This window comes from Mixophyes fleayi, chromosome 1 (assembly GCF_038048845.1).
Source record: "Mixophyes fleayi isolate aMixFle1 chromosome 1, aMixFle1.hap1, whole genome shotgun sequence".
Classification (NCBI taxonomy): Eukaryota; Metazoa; Chordata; class Amphibia; order Anura; family Limnodynastidae; genus Mixophyes; species Mixophyes fleayi.
Window position 1 is genome coordinate 345,111,829 of NC_134402.1, and position 24,459 is coordinate 345,136,287.

Consider the following 24,459-nt stretch of genomic DNA (forward strand, 5'->3'; position numbering starts at 1 on the left):
GAGGAAAAATCCAGTTTAATACCCAATTTGGTGCAGAATGCTCTCCAAAATCTTGAAATGAACTGTGAACCACAGTCAGAAACGATGTGAAGTGGACACCCATGTAAACAAAATACCTCTTTAATAAAAAGATCTGCTAGTAGAGAAGAGGATGGAAGTCCCTTGAGAGGTACGAAATGGGCTGCTCTGGAGAATCCATCCATGATAATCCAAATGACTGTATGCGGCTTGGAGACCGGCAAATTGGTGATGAAATCCATGGAAAGCTAAACCAAGGAACATCAGGAATGGGTAAAGGAACCGATGGACCAAACGGTCTGACCCGAGGTAACTTATATTTGGCGCAAGCCAGACAGGCTTCCACAAAGTTCTTCACCTGCTTCAACATTGAAGGCCAACAATAATAACGAGCAAGAAGTTCCCCCGTCTTTTTTACTCCGGCATGGCCTGCAAAATGGGGGACATGAGCCCAGCGTAATAGCTTGAGTTGAAACTGAGGCAAAATGAAAGTCTTACCAGAAGGACAGGTAGGGCTTCCCAAAGAAGTAGAAGCTAGAATGCAGTTAGGATTCAAAATAGATTTGGGTTCTCCAGAAGAATTCTGATAATCAGAATAAAAAGATCTGGAAAGAGCATCAGCCTTTTTTTTTTCTTTGATCCAGGCCGGAAGGTCAGTTTAATGATAAATCTTCAAGAGAATAGAGCCCATCTGGCTTGACGGGAATTTAAACACTGAGATAAAGAAGGTTCTTATGGTCCGTATAAATGGTTACCGGAAATAATGCTCCCTCCAAAAGTTGTCGCCATTCAGAAAGAGCTGATGGCTAATAATTCTTGATCCCCAATCCCATAATTTCTCTCTGCTGGAAGAAATTTACGGGAGAAGTAACCGCATGGGTGCAGTTTCCCAGAAGGACCTCTTTGAGATAGCACCATAACACCGCACCTGTGCCATAGGAAGGTGCATCCACTTCCAAGAAAAAAGGGTGTTGAGAGTCTGGTTGCCACAGAAGGACCTCTTTGAGATAGCACCATAACACCGCACCTGTGCCATAGTAAGGTGCATCCACTTCCAAGAAAAAAGGGTGTTGAGAGTCTGGTTGCCACAGTATGGGTGCTGAGGAGAATGCCATCTTCAGTTGATTAAAAGCATTAATAGCCTCAGATGACCAGAATTTAGGATTATCAGTCTTCTTAGTTAAAGCAGTAATGGGAGCAATGACAGTAGAATAACCCTGGATAAATTGTCTGTAATAATTAGAGAATCCAAGAAATCGCTGAATTGCTTTTAAACCTTTCAGAAGCGGGCATTCCAAAATGGCTTTCAACTTGGCGGGAACCATCTGCAGGACTTTTCCTGAAAGAAAATATCCCAAGAAGGTTAATTGTTTTTGTTAAAACATTTTTCTAGCTTACAGAAGAGATGATGTCTCCTGAGGCTGGTAAGGACCATCTGAACGTGTCTCCTATGGGAGGGAAGATCCTTAGAAAAAATGAGAATATCATCCAGATATATGACAACAAACTGAAGAAGGTGATCCTGGAATATTTCATTCAAGAAATTCTGAAAAACAGCAGAGGTGTTACATAACCCGAAAGGCATCACCAAATATTCAAAATCATGAGTATTAAAGGCAGTCTTCCATTCATCTCCCTCTTTAATGCGGATAAGGTTGTACGCTCCTCTTAGATTCAACTTGGAAAAGACAGTGGCTCCCTTAATTCAATTAAAAAGTTCTGAGATTAACGGCAGTGGATAGCTGTTCTTGACAGTAATCTCAGTGAGGTTACGGAAATCAATGCATGGACGGAGACCACCATCTTTTTTCTTTACAAAAAAAAATCCAGCACCAGCAGGAGAGGTGGATTTCCTGATGAAGCCCCTCTTTAGATTTTCTTGCACATATTCCGACAAGGCCTGTGTCTCTGGAATAGAAAAGGGATAGATACGACCTTGGGGAATAGATTTCCCAGAAAGAAGTTCAATATCGCAATCCCAGTCACGATGAGGTAGAAGTTTGGTTGCCTTCTTTTTCGAAAAAGACATCCGCAAACTCCTGGTACTAAGGTGGCAATGCCGAAACACAAGAGAATTGGAGAGGTACTACTTTGGATAGACAACAGGAGTAGCACTGTGGTCCCCAGGAAAGGATTTGGGTGGTTTGCCAGTCCAGGGAGGGTGAGTGGATGCAAAGCCATGGAAGGCCAAGGACTAAAGAATTTATTGGTTTGGGAATTATTAACAACGAAATCTTCTCCTTATGTAGAGCTCCAATCTGGAGTGTAAGTGGAACTGTCTGGGACAAAATCAGGACCCCAGCTATTTTACCGCGATCAATAGCCATGAGACGTACTAGGCGTTCTAGGGGTATCATGGGAATGTCATAATCTGAAACTATAGAAGCTGAAATGAAGTTTCCTGCTCCAGAGTCCAAAAGGGCAGAGAGTGAAATTGAATGTTTCTCAGAGGAGAGTAGAGCTGGAACAAGGATATTCTCTTTTTGGAAAGTGTTTAGGAGAAAGAGACCAGATGAATCTAACAAGACCTTTTCCTGACTCGCTAGGCTTTGTCGTTTCCTGGACAAACATGACAAGTACCAATAAGATGGCCATTTCTTCCACAATATAGACATAACTTGTTTTTAAATATTCTCTCCCTCTCCTTGGGAGTCAGCCGGGCTCTACCCAATTGCATGGGTTCCACAGTAGAGGTACAAGTCTGAAACTGTGTAGAAAAGCCAATATTTGATCTTCATCCCCGTTCTCTCTCTTGTGATCTCTCCTGAAAACGTAAGTCCACCTTTACACACATAGAGATAAGATCATCCAGAGACAAAGGGAGCTCCCTAGATGCCAGCTCATCCTTTATCTTTTCTGATAAGCATTGCCAAAAAGTTGCTACAAGGGCGTCATTATTCCAACGCAATTCTGATGACATAGTTCTGAATTGAATATCATATTGTTCGACAGATGGAGATCCTTGCCGTAAGCCAGTGGTTCCCAAACTTTTGCAGTTCGCTGCACCCTCAGAGTCTCCATAATTTTTTCAAGGCACCCCTCCAAAATAATTACTGAGCAGTCCTGTTTTAGAAGCAGTTGGGTCAAAAAAAGGTAATAAGTATTTAGGTCAGGACAGAAATACTTATTTATTTGTATGCAAAAATGCCCCCTCTGCATCCAGTCACTCTGCCCCCTCTCACGCTGCCCCCCTCCTCTGCCCTCTGTCACGCTGTCCCCCTCCTCTGCCCTCTGTCACGCTCCCTCTCACTCTGCCCTCTGTCACGCTGTCCCCCTCCTCTGCCCTCTGTCACGCTGCCCCCCTCCTCTGCCCTCTGTCCCCCTCTCTGCCCTCTGTCACTCTGTCCCCCTCCTCTGCCCTCTGTCACACTGTCCCCGTCCTCTGGTCTCTGTTCCCCTCCTCTGCCCTCTGTCAAACTGTCCCCCTCCTCTGCCCTCTGTCCCCCTCCTCTGGTCTTTGTCACACTGTCCCACTTCTCTGCCCTGTCACACTGCCCCCTCTCCTCTGTCACGTTGTCCCCTCTCCTCTGCCCTTTGTCACGCTGTCCCCTCTCCTCTGCCTTCTGTCCCAGCATTCTCCCTCTCTCACTATAGTGACAAGCTGCGTGAGAGAGGAGGATGCTGGGTCCCGGCGCCGCGCGGATTGGTGAGTTTATGGTTTGTTTTGTTTTTTTCTAACTTTCCCGCGGCACCCCTGGGAGCCGTGGCACACACTTTGGGAACCGCTGCCATAAGCAAAGGATTCCTGCGGCCGCACTAGAAAGCCGTCCAGGCTCATCTAAAACTTTTCTAAAGGCTTTCGGAAATTCAACATACTCCAACAAAAGAGAATAATTTCTCTACCACAGGGGAAAGGCCCAGGCGAGAGCATGGCACAACAGGAGAGATATAATATAGGCCACCTTGGCCCTCTCGGTAGGAAAATTAGCTGGGAGTAATTCAAATTGTATAGCACATTGATTTAAAAATCCTCAACATAACTTAGGGTTCCTGTCAAACATTGGAGGGTTAGGAATACGTAACTGTGAAGTAGAGGTGGAAAAAGGAACCGGAGCAGACTAAACCACTGGAGCCGTTTGGTGTGATGGTGCCAGGGTGCCTTGTAAGGAATCCAGCCGGACAGAGAGACCCTGAAGAAACTGCATGAGGCATTCTTGATTGGACCTCTTGTTTCTCTACTCTCCCTAGTAGATGCTGTAGTAGATCTTTTCGGAGAAGGATTTTCTTCAAGATCCATAATTAAAAGTCAGTGCAAACTGTTACGATTCAGATACCAGCATTAATCCTGATTAGCACAGGCGCTGGGTCTAACGGATTTCCCGTTGTTCACCAAGAATCGCCGCATGGTGGGATGGGCTTAGCTGCCAGGAATCCAAAGGTCACGGCCCTTTAGGATTGCCTCAGAATGTAACACTGGATCTGAATACTTGAGAAATCACTAGAGAACAGCAGATTCAGAAGGATGCAGTGAAGGTATCAGAGTAGTCAGACACGCTGGTTACTGGTACACGGAGATCAGGTAGTGAGTAGTCAGACATGCCAGGAACTGCTACACTGGAATCAAGCCAAGAGTAGACACACACACGGGGAACTGGTACATGGAGATCGGGTAGTCAGTTGTCGGACATGCCGGGAACTGGGACACTGGAATCAGGCCTAGAGTACTCAGACACACCAGGAACTGGTACACTGGAATCAGGTAGCGAGGTACGCAAGGACGTTCCACAGATTTGGTCAGATAAGCGATTACTGGTACATGGTTCAGGCAGCGAAGTACACAAGGATGTTCCACAGACTTGGTCAGACTGGCGATTACTGGTACACGGTTCAGGCAGCGAAGTACATAAGGATGTTCCACAGACTTGGTCAGACTGAGGATTATTGGTACACGGTTCAGGCAGCGAAGTACACAAGGATGTTCCACAAACTTAGTCAGACAGGCGATACTGGTACATGATGATCCGAAGGAGTAGGTAGCGGCTGAGGAGAACTGGAAGTCAGAAGCACAGCAAACGAGTTGCACTGACACCGAGCAAGTGTCAGTGCAGGTTTAAATAGGAAGCAGTTCGAAACTCCTGCCCCGGAGACCCGATCATGTGATGGCATCGAGAGCCGAGCACAACACCACAGACAGGTGCTGGAATGAGTGACAGGTGAGAGTGAAGAGGGAAATGTGTAAAAGGGAAGGGGTGGGGGAGAGAAATGTGGAGAACACAGTTCTTTTTGTGCTGGTATTGAATGCAATGTACTTTAGGCTTGGTACCCACTGGTGTTTGAATTGCGTCCACTGACCTCATCATTTAATGCACTGAATGGATCAACCAGCATTTGGAAAACCACAACACTCCCAAACACTTCAAGTGGGAGTGAGGTCAATGGAAATAATGGTTTTCATAAACAGTCTTATTTCCATTAATTCGTAGCGTGGGGTCCTCTTGGCATAATGAGACAACCAACCCCAGGCTGGTCAGCAGTGGGCTAGATTCCCTAGGGAGATGGGGTCTGCAAAGCATCCCCATTACCGTGTGCTGAAAGCACTAGGGCTCTTCCCACACCCCTGTGCGGTGGATGTGGGGTATTAAAATATATTTTACAGTAAACAGACCATTCTGACTTAGAGCGCTATAGGTCCCAGCAAGTCCAGGCTGCCATTAATAATTATAATTTATTTTGATTTATAGGGCACCACAAAGTGTCCATAGCGCCGTACAAGGATAAACAATAGCACAGTACAAGGTGAAACAGCTCAGTACAATTAACAGTAAGCACTATAACTCTGGGAGCTCAAAACACAGCTAGAGAGAAAGGGTGAGGGTGAGGATAATCAGCACAAGCTGGTAACCTGAGCCCAAAAGGATGGGCTCGGGTGATAGGTTAAGAGCCACTGAGAGGGACAGAGAGAAGCGAGAGGAGTCGGAGGGCAGAGGGTCCAAGAGGAAGTGGGCTGAGTAGCTGGAGAGCAAAGTTAAAAGTGGTGGAGGAGAGAAAGCCCTGCTCAAAGGAGCGTTCAATCTAAAGGGAGGGGTAGACAAACAGAGACACAAGGGTGAAACGAAGAAACAGGTGAAACGGAGAGAGAGTCAAGGAGGGGGGAAGAACGAAAGAGAGGGAGAGGTAGCCGACAGGTGGGTGGTTAAGCAGATGACTGGAAGGCTTTTAAGAAAAGGTGGGTTTTTAATGTCCGTTTGAAACTGGACAGTTTAGGGGATGTTCTGATGGAGCGAGGGAGTTTGTTCTAATGAAGAGGGGTGGAGCGGGAGAAGTATTGGATACGTGCATGAGAAGCGGTAATCAGAGGGGAAGAGAAGCAACGATCATTGGTCGATCGCGAAGGGCGGGATGGAGTGTGAATAGAGATGAGGTTGGAGATGTAGGGAGCAGTGGAGTTGGCGAGGGCCGTGTAAGTCAGAGTGAGGAGCTTGAAAAGGATTCTGTATGGATTAACAGTTTGGCACTACAAGCACCAGCATATCCATGGCAGACTGGCATTTGGGGAATCTGTATTGTGCCAAGCCAAAATTTAAATAAACCACAGCACTAAGGTTATTCTCTTTGAAAGGGTGGGTGTTGGAGCCATGCAGTTTTTTTCCTCATTATTTATTTATTGTATTGTGGCGGTGGGTCCGGCTCTGTATTGCCACTGGGTCCACCATCTGGCAACATCATGGGGCACAACGTTTTAATGTCTTTTAGGTGTGGTGTGGGGTGGGGGGGGACATGCTGTATTTTTGTTTTTTCTTTATTTAATTACTGTTTTGTGCCAGCTGGTTCACTGGCTGTGTTGCCCTTTGAATGTCGACATTATGACTGTCGACATTGCAACTTTCTAACCATGTCGATATAATGAAAATTTTAGAGTCGACAGTCTGACTGTCAACATAAAAATTCTGACAAATCGCACCCAACCCCCAAACGATACCTCTATTTCTATAATACTTTCAATGTATTTAACATTTGTACAAAAGTTAAATATTTTCCTAACAGTAGAAAGTATACATTAAAAGGATAAACCTTTTAACTATATTTATATTGTATAATTATGATATACTACATCATTATAATTCTTTTACCTAAAGATCATACCATATATTCAAAAAAGCTTTCAATATATAAATAACCCTTAAACTCACCTATAAATGCACATTACAAACATTGGTATATTGACCAACATAAACCCATACTGACAGATTAATCCTTTCAATAATTCTAAAAACATTATAACAAAAGCAACAGCAAACACTAGCAATAACCAGCATATAAACCCCATATTTACATAATGTACATTTGTGTGGCTTGGTTATACATGATGCATGTCATCCACATTATGAACTAAGATGATCGCCTATGGCTCCTGCAGTTAAGATGCACAATCATTTCCCACATGCTTGCAAGAGAATGAAGCCTTGGTTCTCAGAAACCGATAAAAAAAAATTTATATGTCTGTTTGATCTAAATTTAGGAATGAAACGCATTGGGGGTCACCACTGGTACCCTATCCTCCAAAGTTATCCTGAAGCTGAGAACTCTATGGTGACAGGAATTTCTGTACACTGTTTTTTTTCATCTGTTTGATGAACGTGCAGTATTGTTTTGTTTGATTAATAAATATTTTTCAAAAGATACACTATGTTGCAATTATATATTTTGCAATTTTAATGAGTGATGGGGTATCCCAGTCCACTCACCGTTCTGCCCATTAAATCGTATGCTATAGTAAGGCTCGAAGATTAATTGAACGTTACTGCGTTCTATGGCGTATGGTTAATTTCTGGGCATGCGCAGAGCAAGATTACTCATAACAAGGCATTTGCTTCTCTTAATGAATCAGGCCCTATTTGTGTGTGGTCTGTTCACGGGTGCTTCTAGAAAAACAATATTGCGCTATTGTTGTTTGTTTCCTCCTTCCATTCTTTTGATACATCAATGTACCTAGATACACAAAGCTGATTTCCATAGTTTACAGATGGACTGTAGATGATCTTAAATGTGATACGCAATTTTTTTCTGTAAAACAAGACTTTTGTACTTGTACTGTAAAATCTATTTCTCTAAACATAGTTGGTGGACACCGCTCACCTTGGGGTATAGAGGGCATTGTGGAGTAAAAGCCACTAACAAACTTTTTAAGCCTGCTCCCTTCCCTCTATGCCCCCTCTGGCCGTGATGCTTCAGTTTTTTTTTTATAGGGTTACAAGTCAGAGGTATTGCGCCTTTTGTGCCTCTGTATTTTTCTACAGATTTTATATTATCCTGAGTGTACAAACAGTAGTTAATAAAGACTGCAACCACCATAACATAAAGGAGTGATATCCTAAGGCGCCAGTTACTACCTCTGTTATTTTTATATATATATATATATATATATATATATATATATATATACACACACACACACACACACACACATATATACATACTATATGGACAAAAGACAAAAGTATTTGGTCACAGTTTGGTGTTAATTATTGAACTGAAGTGGTTCAATCAGACCCGTTGCCAGAGGTGTATAAAATCAAGCACCTAGCCATGCAGTCTCCATTTGCAAACATTTGTGTTCAGTGACTTCAAGCGTGGTACTGTGATGAAATTTGCAATAAGACAGTTCGTGAAATGTCATTCCTGCTGAATATTTTGACGGTCAACTGTAAGTGATGTTATTAGAAAGTCAAAGCGTTTAGAAACTACGGCAACTCACCCACGAAGCGGATGACCACGTAACATCACAGACGGGAGTCAACAATTGCTAAGGCGCATGGTGCGTAAAAGTCGCCAACGTTCTGCTGATTCCATAGCTGAAGAGTTGTGAACTTCAGTGGCATTAATGTAAGCACCAAAACTGTGCGAATGGAGCTTAATGCAATGGGTTTCCATGGCCAAGCAGCTGCTTGCAAGCCTCACATCACCAAGACCAATGGCAAGCGTTGGATGGAGTGATGTAAAGCACACCGACACTGGACTGTGGAGCAGTGGAAATGTGTTCGTGGAGTGACAAATCACACTTCTCTGTTTGGCAGTCAGATGGGCTTGTCGGATGCCGGGAGAACGTTACCTGCCTGACTACAATATGCGCACTGTGAAGTTGGTGAGGAGGGAAATACATATATATATATATTATATATATATATATATATATATATATATTTTATTTATTTTTTCGCTTTACTAATTGTAAAATTGGGACAAATTATGCCACACCACTGATGTGTTGAATCACACACTCCAATTCACAATTGCCACACCCCTTGGTCACCAGACATTGAGACTGTCTACTTACAATATGTGCATATTCATGGATCACCATCTCTTTTGGGTTTTTCCCATGTATTTCTTTTGAAAAATGTTCTTATACAGTCATGCCCAAAAATTTTGAGATGACACAAATATTATTTTTCATAAAGTCTGAATGTTATGAAGAGTGATCAGATGAATTGCAATTAATTTCAAAGTCCCTCTTTGCCATGACAATTAACTTTGTCCCAAAAACAACATTTCTACTGCATTCACTGCCACAAAAGGACCAGCTGACATCAGGTCAGTGATTTTCTCGTTAACACAAGTGAGAGTGTTGATGAGGACAAGGCTGGAGATCACTCTGTCATGCTGCTTGAGTTAGATTAACAGACTGGAAGCTTTAAAAGGATGGTGGTGTTGAAATCATTGCTCTTCCTCTGTTAACTGTGGTTACCTGCAAGGAAACACGTGCAGTCATTATTGCTTTGCACAAAAAGGGCTTGACAGGCAAGGATATTGCTGCTAGAAAGATTGCACCAAAATCAACCATTTATCAAGAACTTCAAGGAGAGAGTTTCAATAGTTGTGAAGAAGGCTTCAGTGCGGCCAAGAACGTCCAGAAAGTGCCAGGACCGTCTCCTAAAGTTCATTCAGCTGCGTGATCAGGGCACCACCAGTGCAGAGCTTGCTCAGGAATGGCAGCAGGCAGATGTGAGTACATCTGCATGCACAGTGAGGCGAACACTTTTGGAGGATGGACTGGTGTCAAGAAGGCAAGCAAAGAAGCCACTTCTCTCCAGGGAAAACATCAGGGACAGACTGATATTCTGCAAAAGGTACAGGGACTGGACTACTGAGGACTGGGGTAAAGTCATTTTCTCTGATGAATCCTCTTTAAGATTGTTTGGGGCACCTGGAAAAACACTTGTCCGGAGAAGGAAAGGTGAGCGCTACAATCAATCTTGTGTCATGCCAGTAAAGCATCCTTAGACCACTCATGTGTGGGGCTGCTTCTCAGCCAAAGGAGTGGGCTCACTCACATCTTTGCCTAAGAAGACAGCCATGAATAAAGCATGGTACCAAAACATCCTCCAAGAGCACCTTTTCCTAACCACCCAAGAGCAGTTTGGTGACGAACAATGCCATTCCCAGCATGATGGAGCATCTTGCCATAAGACAAAAGTGATAACTAAGTGGCTCGAGGATCAAAGCATCAAAATTTTGGGTCCATGGCCAGGAAACTCCCCAAACCTTTATCCCATTGAGAACTTGTGGTCAATCCTCAAGAGGCGAGTGGACAAACAAAAACCCACAAATTCTGACAAACTCCAAGCATTGATTAGGCAAGAATAGGCGGCCATCAGTCAGTATGTGGCCCAGAAATTGATTGACAGCATTCCAGGCGAATTGCAAAGGTCTTCAAAAAGAAGGGTCAACACTGCAAATATTGACTCTTTGCATACATTTAATGTAATTGTCAATCAAATCCTTTGACACTTAAGAAAAGCTTGTAATTTTACTTCAGTATACCATACCAACAAGTGACAAAAAGGTCTAAAAACACTGAAGCAGCAAACTTTGTGAAGATCAATAGCCATTCTCAAAACTTTTGGCCATGACTGTACATTGCAGTAAATTATTGTAAATTAGCTTGAATATTCCTTACATCTAAATATATTTTAATAAAATGTATCATATTTGACTTTTGAGCATTTTCTTTTACATACTAACAAAATGCTGGTTATATGAAGTGATCTTCATACATACCTCCAAAGTTTTACATTTTAGAAAGTGCTTGAGAAGGGACAATGTCACACTTCCAGGTGGCATGTTCAGTAACTGAAGGTTTTTTTTTTATGGTAGGCGGAGGTCTTCCGTAAAAACCCTTCTTCAATGCTGTGTGCACCTTACACTGGTATACGCAGCATTGAAGGAACATCCATTAGTCAAATATCTCCCTATTATCCTGGATTCGTAGCAAACGTCCTGTTCCACACAATGGCAGGTCAGTCTGCTCAAATCCAGGACTATGCTATGGGTATACTCTTATGTAAGAGTAGTTTGCTTTTAATGACATGATCTGCATTCCATAGTTAAGCACTTTAACACATGCGGGCAGGGCCTGTTTGTTTATACAGATAAACAGATCAAGTGACCAAGAACAATGGTTGTTGCCTTTGGAAAAATACACCTTGCAGAATTAAGGCAGATAAATTTAGTTAAATCTAGAGCTGCCAACATTGCCTTCACTCAAAATCCTTTTCTAGAATGGAGTAGATCAATAATAGGCAACATGAAGTAGGTGACCTCCAGCCTTCAAAGTGACTGCACAAAGGAGGGAGCGGACAGTGCACTCCGTCCTCCTCCAGATATGCTGCGTGACCTCCCTGCACTGCGCAGAGGAGGTCACGTAAAGCGGAAGAAACACTGCTGTACTAGATAAATGATAGCTAGAATCTGACTGTCATTTTGCTCTTTGTAACAAACTATTTATGATTATTAAAACAAACCTATTACTCTATTGTACAATATTATATGCAATTTAATCCAATAATTTATTTAATTAGAAAAAATACCTTGTTGTGAATACATGTAGTGTTTAGTTATGAGCAATATGCACCATTCTCACAGGCATCTTTTAAAAAATCAGCTGTCTGTATGGAAGGTACATGTAAGTAGGAAGGTAGCAGAGAGCATGATGGACATACTTAGCTTAGTATATGCAGCTAGTGTAGGTACACCACCCAGCACAATAATCACAGGCGTTGATATATAGTAAAAGAGAAACAAACTTTTATTTATATTGTTTGATCAAAGTATTGTTCGATTGATAAGATGATTAGCATTGTTATTCATTTGTCTGCTTCCTCTTTGTAGAAAAAAAATCTAATTTGTTATTATACTATCTACACTTTAACTGGAGATTTCTGCTAACATGTATCAAATTAGTTTGAAGAGATTGTACTCAGATCCTTTGCACCCCAATCCCTTCCATACAAAAGAAAGTGTCTCAGTACGCCAAATAAAAATCACTATATTTTCGGAACATAGACATGAAGCTATTTGTCAAATTGATAGCAAATTGGCTTTTACTACACCATCTGAATCACAGTGACCAAGTGGATGTTATATCTAGCCGGTTGGCCAGGAACTATATCACTAAAATCACTGATATGATCCATCATATCACAAACTCCTGCTCTTGTAGACTGATGATGAGAAAGACTTTAACAAGGCGGACTAACAATTTATATCTTGGTTATTTGATCATATGGGCATGGGAACTACCAGTATTAACAGAATCATTGCGCACACTTCGGTTTGGGTGAATTCAACAGGCATCCTTTCCAAATCAAATATTTGGGTGTGGTGCTTGAGGAGGCTGAAGGGTATCTCTATAGTTTTTAATTCTCAATTCACCACACTATTAAACATTCCATAGATGTAAAATTTCCTCTTGTATGTTGGAGAAAAAACATTATTAAAATGAATATGTTGCCTAAGGTTTTTTATCTATTACAGACCTTGCCAATTTATTTTCCTCAGAAATTCTTAGACTTGCAGAGAGAGGTAAGGGACTTTGATGGGGCTAGGAGAGAATTAGCAAAGACATTCTATTCTGAAGCACACTCCCTCATTTCAATAACTAGTATCATGCAATCATGTTGATTCTAGAGAGGACACAAGTAATCAAGGACAAAGTTATTCCAGCCTACTGTAGGCCCCATCCTTAAGTGCGGGGGGCACCTTAGTTAACATTTATCACATCCCAGACTTTCCCCCTAACATTACTGGTTCTCTATCTAAGTTTCCCTCTCGTGATTTGCTCTCTAGCTTCTAGTGGTCTCCAAAGGGGGCCCTCGGACCAGACAGCTGATGGGGCCGATAAGTATTTGCTCATTCTCACAACTTAAAGAAAAACGTGCGCTTTAAGGAGCAGAAAGGTGGCGCTCTTTACAAATTAAATAAAAAGGGGGGGGGGGGCAAAGAAAAGGCGCTGCTCTCTGACTATTTGCAAAACACCAACCAACTTGTAATTAAAATGTTAATTTAATGTAAGTAAACATCAATAACACATAGCCATTGCATTTCCACAACATATAAAATACTCATCCACTGCAATTTATCAATTAACATGAATAAAACATAATGACAAAAATCCACCTCTTAAAGCACTTGTAAATTATTTCTAGGATGACTATTTATTCAATCCTGGTGGGCACTTCCCGGAAAGTCAAAATTACACACTCTCCACAGAGAAAAAGTCAGTTGAAACCAGCATGGGTGTTAAATGCAGTCTGATAGTGATTCAGACAGTGTGAAATCAGATTAAAAAAGTAATGATAAAAACTTTCAATTCCTTACCCATTTATACTTCAATAAATTCTAGGCTCTTGATGCCCACAATCCACTGATGTAGTTTAAAGTGCAAATAAGTTTAAAACAGACCTTTCTTGGATACAAAGCAATATTCCAGCTAATTGGCAACCGCTGATAGCCAACCTCCCAATTCCTCCTTTAATGTGAAATGAAAATCACTTCTTCTGCTGGCTCCTTTTTAATCAGTTCCCCAGAAGTGAGCAGGATATTCTTACCTGCAGGTAGCAATACTCTAGTCAGAGATTTTCTCTAACATTCAATGCTTGCAGACTCTTGCAGCGGTATCCGCTCACCTTTGTAAATAAGGACCTCTTGGTGTTGTGTATTAAACTCTTTTAATTACAGCTGTGGGGGTAGTGAGGTGGTAATAAGTCCAACCAGAAATCAAACTTTAAAAACCGCAAATAAAGCATAAAACACGCGTTTCTCCACTGCAAAAATGTGGTTTCCTCAGAGAGTAGCAAAATAGTAATAGTCTACTTCCTTAAAAAGGCCCTCTAGCCTATGGGATTCTGGACACAATTAATATCAGGTGGAATCAGAGAAAACATAAAAACACATAGGAGATCACTAGTTTTCAATTACAAAAATGTTGGTGTAAGGATAAGATCACATATATTTGGGTGTTAAATGGTTTAAAACAAAACATAGATAACGCATTATGTCAATTTAAAAAAACAAAAAAATTACACAATATTAAAACCACATTGGATCATTATTCCAAAATAATGCTCTTTAGGACTAGACCTGTAGACCTTTCCCATCAAAGGCAGTTATTTTACTCATGAGCCATTGTGAGATGCTAATAATCCAACCACCTTCTTTTAAATTATACGATCAGCAAGGCATAATGGTCCACTTAGACCCAAATGAAATAAAGAGAACAAATTACAAATTGCAAATTTAAAATAACAGTAAAATTTATATATAGATAACACAAAAGTACCGATAATGACCATATATTACAAATAAAGACATCTATTATCATCAAACAGTATTTCTTTGAGACACGAACTTAGAACTTTTCACATCAGAAACCTCTGTTCATCTCTTGAGGTATTAATCCTTGAGTTATCTTGCTTTTGACTTCACTTACAATTATCACAAATAATTCTACTCAGGATATCAAATATCACATGTAAGGGAATACCTCAAGATCCATATGACTAATATGGAAAAAAGAAAACTATGAGACTGCTTTCTCCAAAGCAGAGAATTGTACAAATACATCGGTCAATTCTCCATACATAACAAGCCTGGGTATTTATACATAAAAATTAATACTAATTAGCCCCTTAACTCAATATCTTCCCTTGTCAGAAATATACAGGCCTTTTTATCCTCTACTCAATCCAGAGTCTGTTCTGTCATCCTAACATACATAGCTATCAGGCTGAGGTCTATATCACAATCCTCCTATCTACATCAAATTTATTCAAGCCCTACCAAGATGTATAGTTACTAACTGACACAATTCCAAACAATTTACCAAATTCCATTGAACTCAATAGACTCATTTAGACCACCTGGAAATAACGTACTGAGTGAGAAGATCCAAAAATCCTCTCTTTTCTGTAGTCTTTCGAATCTGTCACCACTTCTGGTGGTAGGTTTAATCTGTTCAATTCAGAATATTTTAACACTGTCAATCTCTCCTCCATGAGCTTGACTCACATGTCTTGAGAGACTGTGTGATTTCACCATTTTACAGGTGTTCCGTAAATGTTCTAAAAATCTCACATTCAGGTACCTTGTTGTGCGGCCCACATATTAGAGGCCACACATACATTGTATGATATAAATTACGAAGGTTGACTGACAATTCATAAAGCTTTTAATATGATATTGTTCCTTCGATACAAAGGACTCAAAAACCTTTTTCTTATTACATACAAAAGGACAGGTAATACATTTGTTTTTGTTACATTTGAAAAAACCCATGGGTTTATATGGAAGCCAGTTCAAGGGATCAGCATCTTTAGTTAAATTATCTGTAGACTAAATGAACCCTCTTATACAGACTTGGCACCAACTTGTTTTTAAGTGTGACTCCTCTTCTAAAGACTATCTTAGGTTTTTCATCCACACCTCTGCTCAATATTGTATCGTGGTGTAATAGAGTATAGTTTTTTTGAATCACTCTTGTTATTTCACCTGGCCAGGAGTTATATTGACTTACAAAAATTGCAGCCTCCTTACACTCGTTATCTTGATCTTTACAAAAAGATGTCCTCTCCTTTTCCTTTCTACACAGTAGAGGATATCTATCTGCTGCTAAAGCATCTCTGTAGGCCTTCTTAAGGAGGCCTTCAGGATAACCTTGAGTTTTCAATGTCATTAATAAGTCCCTTGTTTGAATCTGAAATGTTTCTACATAATCTCAGGAGTTGGCCCTTTGGTATATAATTTTTCCAGGCTCTATGATAACAGCTCTTGTAGTTCAAAAAATTACTACTGTCAAGTTCTTTTTGATACATTTTTGGATAAACCAAATTGACTAAAAACAAATCCACACCGTGTCATGCTGAGTGTTGGGTCACACTCTAGATAGCTCTTTACCACTTCTATTCCACCTTTATGTGGCATATTTGTATAAAGCGATTCTACATCGCAGGTAACAAACAGTTAATCACTTTTCCACTTAGCTGTGGAAATAAAGTTCAAAAAATGAGTTGTACAGGACGTGGGTCTGTAGTATAGTGTCTACAAAAGCAAGATAGATTCAAAGTTAGTGACTCCACACCCAAAATAATAGGACGACCAAGGGGTGATGTGAGGGATTTGTGGATCTTTGGCAAATAATAAAACGTGGATATAATAGGATGTGCAGTAAAAAGAAAATGCATTTCAGTCTTGGATGTCTGCAATAAACTCTTTAATTTCATTACATACTCTCGAGTGGGGTTAAAACTTAATTTTCTATAGAAAACCATATTTTCCAATTGTCTAAGGGATTCTGTAAGATAATCCTCTCTATTAAGAACCACAATACCCCCCCCCTCCCCCTTTATCCGCCGGTTTGATAATAATGCCAGGGTCCTTCATTAATACTTTCAATGCTTTGCTTTCCTTTCCTTTCCTGGGGTCACAAATTGTCCCTCACTTGTTGTTTATCAGCTTTTTTACATATTCTTTCAAAATCATTCAGCGTGGTGGTATAGAAAGCTTCAATAAAAGCATCTTTATGTTGTAACGGATACAATTCTCATCTTTTCTTTAACACTTTTTCCTTTTCGCTTCCCATATTTATGTCAAAGAGCAACTTCTCTTGGCAACCTATATTATCAACATCTCCATTTTCGCTTAGGAGAAAATCCAAAATATCTATCCCTAATTGATCTGTCTCATCAAGTATAATGGGGATAGCATTAATATATGTTTTTCTCAGAATTTTATTTAGAAAATACCTCTTTCTACACAAATCTCTCACTATGTTGTTCACTATGTGGGGAAGATAATTAGACAACAAAAGAGGGCCAAATTTTTGCCCCAAAAAATCTCTAAGCACTCACTTCAGCTCTACTAGTGTCCCGGTTTGAGAGACAAAGTTTAAAGTTCTGGCAAGAAGGTATAGATGTCCTTGTTTAAAAACTAAAATTTTTACATGTCTTTCACCAAAAGCACTTACTTTCATATTTTAGGAAAATCAAATAGGTAGGTTGAACACTTTTTACAAGCTAAAGGAAATCAAAAGTACTAGGCTACTCACTGACAGTCAGAATAGGGACATTGTATATATAAATCCAAGTTAGTCAGTCATATGCCCCATTTTAGTTATCAAAATGTGTATAGATATATATATATATATATATATATATATATATATATAATATAAATGTCTAGTGGCGTGTGTTCGTCTGTCTGTGTGTGGAAAATATAAAACCAAGCTGCAGCGCCACCTGCTGGGTGGAGTTATACACTGACCTACTAAATTCTTAGTGTGTGTGGGAAAAAAAATTCAGAAAGGGCTGAAATTTGGTATACTAAGATGATTTTAATTTGTTAATTTAATTTGTTAATTGTTAAAAGTGTTTATAAAGATTTTAAAAAAATATATATATATATTTCTTGAAGGAGAAGTGACAGTTGGGAGTGGTTGGTGGTTGCCGGGGGTGACAGTGGGGAGTGGTTGGTGGTTGAGGCCTGGGCTATGGCCCAAATGCATGACAAGAACCTTTTTAACACCTTAAGTAGCTTGATTTGACTAGAATGCATGAGTATTATGCACGGGTTAACTTGTATATATATATGTATGTATGTATATATATATATATATATATATATATATATATACATACATGTATACATACACACACATATATGCTTCTCTTAAAATGCAGCAATGTGATTAATTTCAGACTTGTCCCAGAGGTCCTCTGTTATTACATTTCTATAAGTGAAAGAAGTGGCAAGACAAGTGTAGTAAATAAAAGGGTTTTGAATTGTTTCAACCTTTTTTCATTACTGATGGTTTGCAAGCCTTCTAAAAAGATATCAATCATTCATATAATTCATTTATTTATTGTGTCCGACTGCATATATTTTTTATTTTTTTTGCAAAACAAATTGTTTCTTAGGTAGTTAGTACTAAAACATTTTATTACCTCTGAAAATGATGGTCTTAGCATATAAAAATGGTGTTTCAAAGTACTTCAAATAGTTACATATTTAGATAAAAAAAGGTAGAGGCTTAGAATAGCCAAAGAAAGCAGAGAGAGGGGAGTGGCAGGTGACACAATAGGAAGAAGCCAACAAAGACATTTGATGTGACAGAGCCAAAAAATAACACAAGCCAATGATACCGTTGAGCAGGGGTAAGTAGAAAAATAAACAGAATTAGCTCTAAGTCAAAGCATTGCAGCTAGTAAGCTTTTACACTAATACACAATAGCACATGTATTTAAAGTTCCATTAAACTAAACGTTCAAGTTGATCTATATAAAATTGCTACTGGTCACATTCACAAACTTTCAGGGCTCTAAGATGAAAAAGAACTAAAGACAATAGCTTGTACTTAGTATGCTATCAAGGTCATACCCACAGCAATATGGCCAGCAATATCTGCATACTGGCCCAATGTTAACGTGTATGTGCAGAAAATGATTAACATGAGTGAAAAAAGCCTGTCAAAATTGAATGGATCATTTGCAAGCATACCTGTAAATTTAGGCAGCAGGTTACCACTATTTGCCTTGGTGCACACTCATCTGCTGTCAGTACTGAAAGTGCCCAATGTGATCCAGTTGCTTCGCCTGATATGTCCAATTTAGCCATAAACACGCCAGCAAAGTTGGATAAGACATCCTGTCATTCAGTCCAACATGTTACACGATAAATGTGAAAGTAAATATTATTTATTTCCTTGACCTGAATGCCAATCTGCTGAATATCTCAAATTTGTCTACAAAAACTGAGATCCTGTCATTCAGGCCAAGTGACAGGATTAGTTTGTGTGTTGCTAATTTAAAAAGTGAAACCATAGCATGAGATGCTGCTTTAACATATTCAGTTGTGAATGTTACAAGATGCATTTTCATATTGTATCAACTTGATTGTTAGGTTTGATGGACCTTTAAGCATTGGAAAGCCAAAGGCATGGCAGCACTGTCAGTTACAAATTGTATATGGAAAGTATCCTGAAGACATGGAAGACTAAGCATCTGTCTCTACCTGACAGACCGCATTGGTGGGAGCCTCATAACAAAAGTCTACAGTTGGGTGAGGGATCATAAATATTTTTTCAATATACAATTCCCTTTTTTCACCAAGGGACATTTTTTTTGAGAATGTGTTATTGAACCCGCTGATGGATATAAAGGAAAAATCACTTATTATTTACTGTTAATAAAAAAAACAATATATTGTATACACAAACACGTTTTAAAAAAGAGTGCCTGATTTATATACTTTGCTATCTGATTTTTGTAGTGTGAAAAAATGAATTTATTACTGCTTAAACGCATTAACCCCCTCCACCTCCCAAATTATAAAAAAATATAGTTTTTAAAACCTATAGAGTAAGGTGATACATCATATGATGAGCACACTGAAGCACACTCCATTGGCCATTAAAAGGCCCCTATTACCTAGACACAATTAAGGCAGCCAATATTTGCACTTAAGAAATATTTGTGAATAATTAAGCTTTTTTTTAGGCACTAAAACCAGTGACGTATTTATTAATTTGAGTCATGACTCATGTATTTTGGTCATGAAGTGTTATTTGTCATGTCAATGGTTCCTAATGAATTGAGAGGCTGCATTCGCATAAATATTGTTTAGCTTACAAAATGGTTCATGTCTGCAAAATGAGCACAAGCAAATCTAAGAGCAGATGAGTGTCTTGTGTCTTACAGTCTGCTGTACACTGTACTTTTTAAAATGGATATAAATAAAAATAAAGACTTCACGAGAAAAATGGAAAAATTAAAACTAAAAGGAAGACAAAAACAAATATCACACAAGCTTCTACGTGTGAAATCATCACAAAAATGTAGCTCATGCATTTCGATGGTTTGAAGACCTTCAATTGGCCCCTTTCACCCCTGAGTTTGGTGGCAGCAGTGGGATGCATGATTTCAAGTGTTAGCACATCATTTAGTGTCAGAATGGATCTGCAATTGTCACCCCACCAAATAATTCTTTCAGCAACTCTAAACTCCAAAACTCTTGTAAATGTTTTGCTCGGGGTGAAGGAGTTGTATGACAAAATAATGGCCTTTAATATATGGAGATACAGATAAAAATATCTGCTTACAAAAAAAATTGGAATGGATGGGAAAAAAAAGTAAATCTGAGATGAGGCCACATTGTAGAACCATCAAAAAGGTACCTGAAATGGCTGCTGCTGAGATGAAAAAGCAGCAGAAACATTGGGAGGAAGCTGGGTTGCTATAGCAACAGGAGTACCAGTCTGCCCATCTTTTCCTGTCACAATCTTTACCTGAGAGGAAATATTTCAAGAAGAGGGAAAATCATTTTCGTTTGGATTTTTGTTTCTCGCCCATATTAAAATGGATTTAAATAATCATACAAACATTATAGCCTTTTGTTGCCATGCCCAAATGATACTGTTGTGCTTTTGAGGCTGAAAGCATTTCAAATGCTCAAAGTGAGTTGTCAAATATTTTTCCATTCTATGATGGCTCGGCACTAGATTGCCACATGGAGCAATAATTGTTACCAGGTTGTTCTGTTTAAGCTGGCATCAAGAGTCACTGGTTACACACTGCTCCACCTCTAAAGGAAGGCAAAGTGGCATGACAGACAGGTGTCACTCAAAGGAGCCCCCAACACTTAGTAAGCAATGGAAGCCGGAGCAAATAGTTGACCACACAACCCTTGGAAAAGGGAATACTTCCAGGGGTGGGTTGAAGAGCACTGCAATAGCAAGAAGTGGGTAAACAAGAAAAAGAAAGAAAGAAGGAAGGAAAGAAAGACAAGAAAGAAATATACAAGTAAAGCAGAAATGTTATGTTTATATTGTTGACTACACTGCACAGATTAGTCTGCTTAAATCATCCTTAAATATATGAGTGGCTTGCTTAGATTGTGATGAAGCCAAATATATCCCTAACTACTTAAATAAAACTAGTCTCCATAGCTCGTAGAAGTGTACACGTTGTAATAACAAGAATGACCTAAAAAAATAACAGAAATCATTAAGTTGCCTTGATTTTATACATCTGTTAATCATCTTTCCTACATATACAATTTTCAGCAAAACATGTTCATTGTGCAGGAGGAATACATGGACAGAAAATAATGGTTATTTGTTTGTATCTGGGAATGAATTTAGGCCATACACAATACATCCTAACTACACAATACATCCTAACTATTCACTGTAGTTTCAAAACACTCAGTAACTCAGTAATCTACCTCTAATAGCTGAAAATAAATATAGGATTTGCTAAAAACCACAAAAGCAACACAACTAAACAAAACACAAAAATAAAGAAACAAAAAAACTCAAGAATTAACACATTGGGCTATATTTACTAAACTGCTGGTTTGAAAAAGTGGAGATGTTGCCTATAGCAACCAATCAAATTCTAGCTGTCATTTTGTAGAATGCACTAAATAAATGAAAGCTAGAATCTGATTGGTTGCCATAGGCAACATCTCCACTTTTTCAAACCCGCAGTTTAGTAAATATACCCCATTGTGTTTCCAAAAGAGAAATGCTTCCAGTAACAAATATTTCAGCAGAGATAAGAGTAATCAGCACTAATGGAGAGACATATCCTTTCTAAAACACATCATATTCAAGGTGTCCTAAGATGTAAATATTTATGTCACTTTGACACATGACACTGTTTTTCCACATGGCAATGAAAATGGCTAACATCATCTTAAACAATCAGTATTTTTAGAGTCACTTATACTGGGCTACATTTAGAGTTAGAATCCAAAGCAGCTAAAAGATGCAAATTTGCACTTGGACAAACCATGTTACAATGCAAGGGGTTGCAAATATTATTTTTTTGCTGTTGCCTGTAGGGGAAATAAATATGTATTGCCTGCTTTTGCATGTTGCACACAAATACCGGGCAACTTTATTTTAACACAATTTAGCATTGAGCTAGGTTACGCGACCCTCCCAACTCAATTTTGTATGCACATATTAAATATGTAGACCCCCTTGCAACACAATGTGGTTTTGCTATGGCAAAGCTTCACCTTCTTTCTGGATTTACTCCTAACTCTAAGGCTCACTACACATCAATTTCACTTATGTCAAAAGCCTTCATTTGTATCCTTCACAAACTCTTTTAAATTTCCTTTGCACAAGGTGAGGTATTAAATATATATACTATACATTATTACAGCTGTTTTAGCCCAATCTGTTACCCAGGTCAAAATAATACAATAAAGCATTGAGGCAGTCAGGACCATGTAAGACCCTATATCAAAGAAGCTAAATGTATATTACACATTGGTCAGAAAATAATAACTTAATGGACAAAATTTGATCTTACCTCATCGTTAATAACTTCTGATTGCTCTTCTTCTTCTTCCTCTTCTAGATCCAAGTCATTTTGTCTAAGGTAACCATGGAGGCCCATTGAAGGTTTCTTTTTGAAGGTCAAGAAATCCATCATGTTTCCTTGAAAGTGTTGTAGGAAGAACAATTCAATCAGGTATTCTTTAAAGTTTTCCTTTAACATTTTCATATTTTTATGGTGATGCTCCAAGCACTGTTTTCTCATCTGAGCATCTTCAGCGGTTGCAGGAGGTATATCTTCTAGTTTCTTACTTTGTTTTCTGACGGTGCTTAATGTTGGAGTAAGAGAAAGACTAGAGAGTCCCTGAGGACCAGAGACTCGTGATGGACTTGTTGGTGTGGGTGGAGAAGTTATGCCAAAAGATGACGCTCCAGTTACACCAGCTATCATTCCTCCAGATGTCCTATCAAAGCTGATGGTCCTCCCCAATTGCTGGCCATGAAGCACCTGCTGTTGTTGGATGAGCTGACCTTGTATAATACTACTTATCTGTGGTGGTAGGTTAGTTGTTGTTATGTGGCTCGGTGTAGTTAAAGTCTGCATGTTTGCTCCACTTGCCACAGGACTTTGAGGTCCAAGGTGATGGATAGTGCCTCCAGTTTGAGAATGAGGCTGTGAAAGTCTGCGTTCTCTCATGCTAGCTTGTGCAGCACCTGATGGAAGTTGTACCTGTGCTGTGGCTCCCTGTGTAATTTGGGCAAGACCAGATCCCTCTTGAAAAACAAAGTGCCCAGCATTTGAAGGGCTCAAACTGATTTGTCTCACAAGCACACTGGCATCTACAAATCCACGTGTGGGGCTCTGGCTACACATTCCTAAGCTAGCTCCAGAAGTTGCCGCTCTGACACCCTGTAATGCTTGGATTGGCACAGCATTGGGTTGTGTGGGACTTTGTGTTTGGACCTGTTGAGACATTGGAGAAGTAACCTGAATATATGATGGAGATCCATGTTCAAACCTCCTTGGCTGGGAACTGAACTGGAACCCAGGAGAAGCTGGGTTAGGGATAGGCAAAGGGGTCAAAGTTATCTGCTGATTTCCTGCTACCACTTGTCCCACATTTTGTAGGGTAATATTCACATTCTGACCGGCAACCGGATTCCGGCTCATTATTAATTGCTGAATTTGATAACTAGGGGATTGCGGTCCAGGTGAACTGACTGCTGGTGCAAATGATGGAGCAGGAGACTGGGGCAAACTTGTCTGCATGGATGCTTCCTCTCCCTCATTGCCAGTGAAGGATCTGGACCTTTGAAGCTGCCTTGGAGTGTTTGGAGGCCCATTTCCATGATGCATTGCAATACTTTTCTGTTTAATTCCCTAGATAACAAAGCCTGCCTGAAAAATGAAACAGAAAAACAAATAAATAAATAAAAAAATTCTTCCTTTTTTTCATAAATGTTTATTAATATCTTACTGCATATAAATCACATAGAGATTATACAGAATGTCCTATAAACAGAGCAATATTATTAATGATATGTAATAGGATAATATTATTTCATATTATTAATACAGCTTATCAATAGTAGGAAGAGAGTATAAATTAAAAAATGTATTAATAGTAAAGTATGGAAACCGTCAATTTTCAAATTATTACCAAGTAATGTTGTTTTGATTTTTCGGAGCAGAGGTAATGTTTGTGGACCTCCCAGCTATAGTGGCAGTTCTGACAAGGTGACCAGGGGCTAGATTGACTAAACTGCAGGTTTGAAGAAGTGGAGATGTTGCCTATAGCAACCAATCAGATTCTAGCTTTCATTTTGTAGAATACACGAAATAAATGATAGCTAGAATATGATTGGTTGCTATAGGCAACATC

General features: G+C 39.5%; 1 protein-coding gene across 5 annotated transcripts in view; it reads right to left on the bottom strand.

Annotated features, from left to right (window-relative positions):
* Positions 1 to 24,459, bottom strand: part of LOC142161511 (E1A-binding protein p400-like) — a 123,860-nt gene that overhangs the window by 92,432 nt on the left and 6,969 nt on the right. For all 5 annotated transcript variants that reach the window (XR_012693423.1, XM_075217210.1, XM_075217202.1 and 2 more), the window contains exon 2: positions 22,611 to 23,975. Coding sequence is in view for 4 of the 5 variants with exons in the window: in XM_075217210.1 (XP_075073311.1) it covers positions 22,611 to 23,933 (1,323 nt within the window). In the remaining variant the exon portion in view is untranslated. The remainder of the gene's footprint in view (positions 1 to 22,610; positions 23,976 to 24,459) is intronic.